Raw genomic sequence first — 1492 nt, forward strand, 5'->3', positions numbered from 1 at the left:
ATGAAGTGAACTTATATATCCAGTCGTGTATTCTGGAGTCGAGTGGAATCGCTCATGATCTTAATTGATTCGTTCCTGCGTCGATTGGAATTGACGTTGATTCCCGTCGACCGCTTCCTGATTGGCTGCGCGGCCCGACGTTAATCCGGGAGTGCCTACCCTGTAGGCCCCTTGTTGCGACCATAAGAGCTGGGTTGTGACACGATTCTCCCCCTCCTGTTGGTCTTGTCCCCAAGACCAGGTGATCTAGCATATAAGTATCTACACCTCCTACTTGTAGGTGTTCTTCTTGTTCTGTTACCTGTTCGTCGCCAAAATGACTTTCCGCGTTTAAAAATCTGCTGACTTAGCTAATATAAAAGGAAAGAAGAAGAAACTTAACAGGAGTGTGGCACTTGCTGCTTTTATATTATTGCAATCCGTCGAGATGAAACCCTGCTTCTATTGCGAAAAGAAGGGATCCCAGTGTTTAGCTTCCGAGGTTGACTTGAGTCGCTGCTTGAAGTGTGTTGAGGATTACAAATCTCATTGTGAGGCGTTTCTCACACCTTAATAATTATTACGTATTTCCCATCGGTGCGACCAGCTCGACAGTGAGGTCGAAGCCGTCGAAGAGGAAATCGCGAATCTTATGGCTAAAGTTGTTCGTCTTCGGAAACAACGTAAGGAATGGTCTAAAAAGGCGGCGCGTGCGGTGTCCCGGGGTATCGACAATTTGGCGGAGCTGGAGCAGTTGGAGCAGAAGGAGCGTGAGGCGGAGGCCGCTCTTCAGGCTGCTATAACGCAGTCGGCAGAGGGTTCTTCCGAGGTCGTCCCTGCTTCTTTGGAATCAGTGGATTATTTGGGGATGTTGTCGATGGATCCTGAGCTGGCACGATCCCTAGGCTTTGATGGAGTTTTTCCACCAGCGCCATTGAGTTCTTAAGATGCTTAATAGGTTCCCATGTTTCTTCTTTTTCTTCCCCTTTTTCCCATTGTACCCTATAGCGTCGTTTGCCGTCTTCTCCTGTTTTTATTGCATCGATGTCTTTTACCTTATATTCTTCTTCTTCTCCTTCGACGATAATTTCGTCCTGGATGAATCTTCCAGTTTCTTCGTCGATTTGTGCTTTTTCTAGCAGGGAGATGTGAAATATTGGATGCATATGTTTTCCTTGTTTTTCCTGTCGTTCTGGAAGTTCAAGTTCATAGTTTACTTCTCCGATTTTTCTTAAAATTTTATAAAGTCTAAGTTTCTTGAAATCGAGTTTGTCGCTTAGCCTGTTTGTTTTAATGTTTGCTTGCTTGTTTCCTCGTGTGTGTCGGTGGAGCCAGACCATGTCCCCTTCCTGAAGGGTTGGTCCTCTAATCCTGTTTTTGTCTGCGTATTTGATCATCCTTTGTCGGACGAATTCAAGTTGTCGTCGCAGTTCGTCGTGTAATTCGATTATGTCTTCTGCCTTGATTATGGCTTTTTCGACATCTTCCCCTTGCCTTGGCGGTCGGTAGGCTT

The 1492-nt window shown here is 45.8% G+C and overlaps 2 protein-coding genes across 2 annotated transcripts; one reads left to right on the forward strand and one right to left on the reverse strand.

Annotated features, from left to right (window-relative positions):
* Window positions 1-556: 556 nt before the first annotated feature.
* On the forward strand, window positions 557-778 carry M431DRAFT_39017 (hypothetical protein; the record flags this gene model as incomplete). The annotated part of the gene is made up of 1 exon (XM_024914790.1): window positions 557-778. A coding segment is annotated over one exon (222 nt), but the record flags the coding sequence as incomplete, so codon positions are not given.
* Window positions 779-1106: 328 nt separating this feature from the next.
* Window positions 1107-1277, reverse strand: M431DRAFT_60034 (hypothetical protein; the record flags this gene model as incomplete). The annotated part of the gene is made up of 1 exon (XM_024921553.1): window positions 1107-1277. A coding segment is annotated over one exon (171 nt), but the record flags the coding sequence as incomplete, so codon positions are not given.
* Between the last annotated feature and the right edge of the window lie 215 nt (window positions 1278-1492).

This window comes from Trichoderma harzianum (assembly GCF_003025095.1).
Source record: "Trichoderma harzianum CBS 226.95 unplaced genomic scaffold M431scaffold_110, whole genome shotgun sequence".
NCBI classification, from domain to species: Eukaryota; Fungi; Ascomycota; class Sordariomycetes; order Hypocreales; family Hypocreaceae; genus Trichoderma; species Trichoderma harzianum.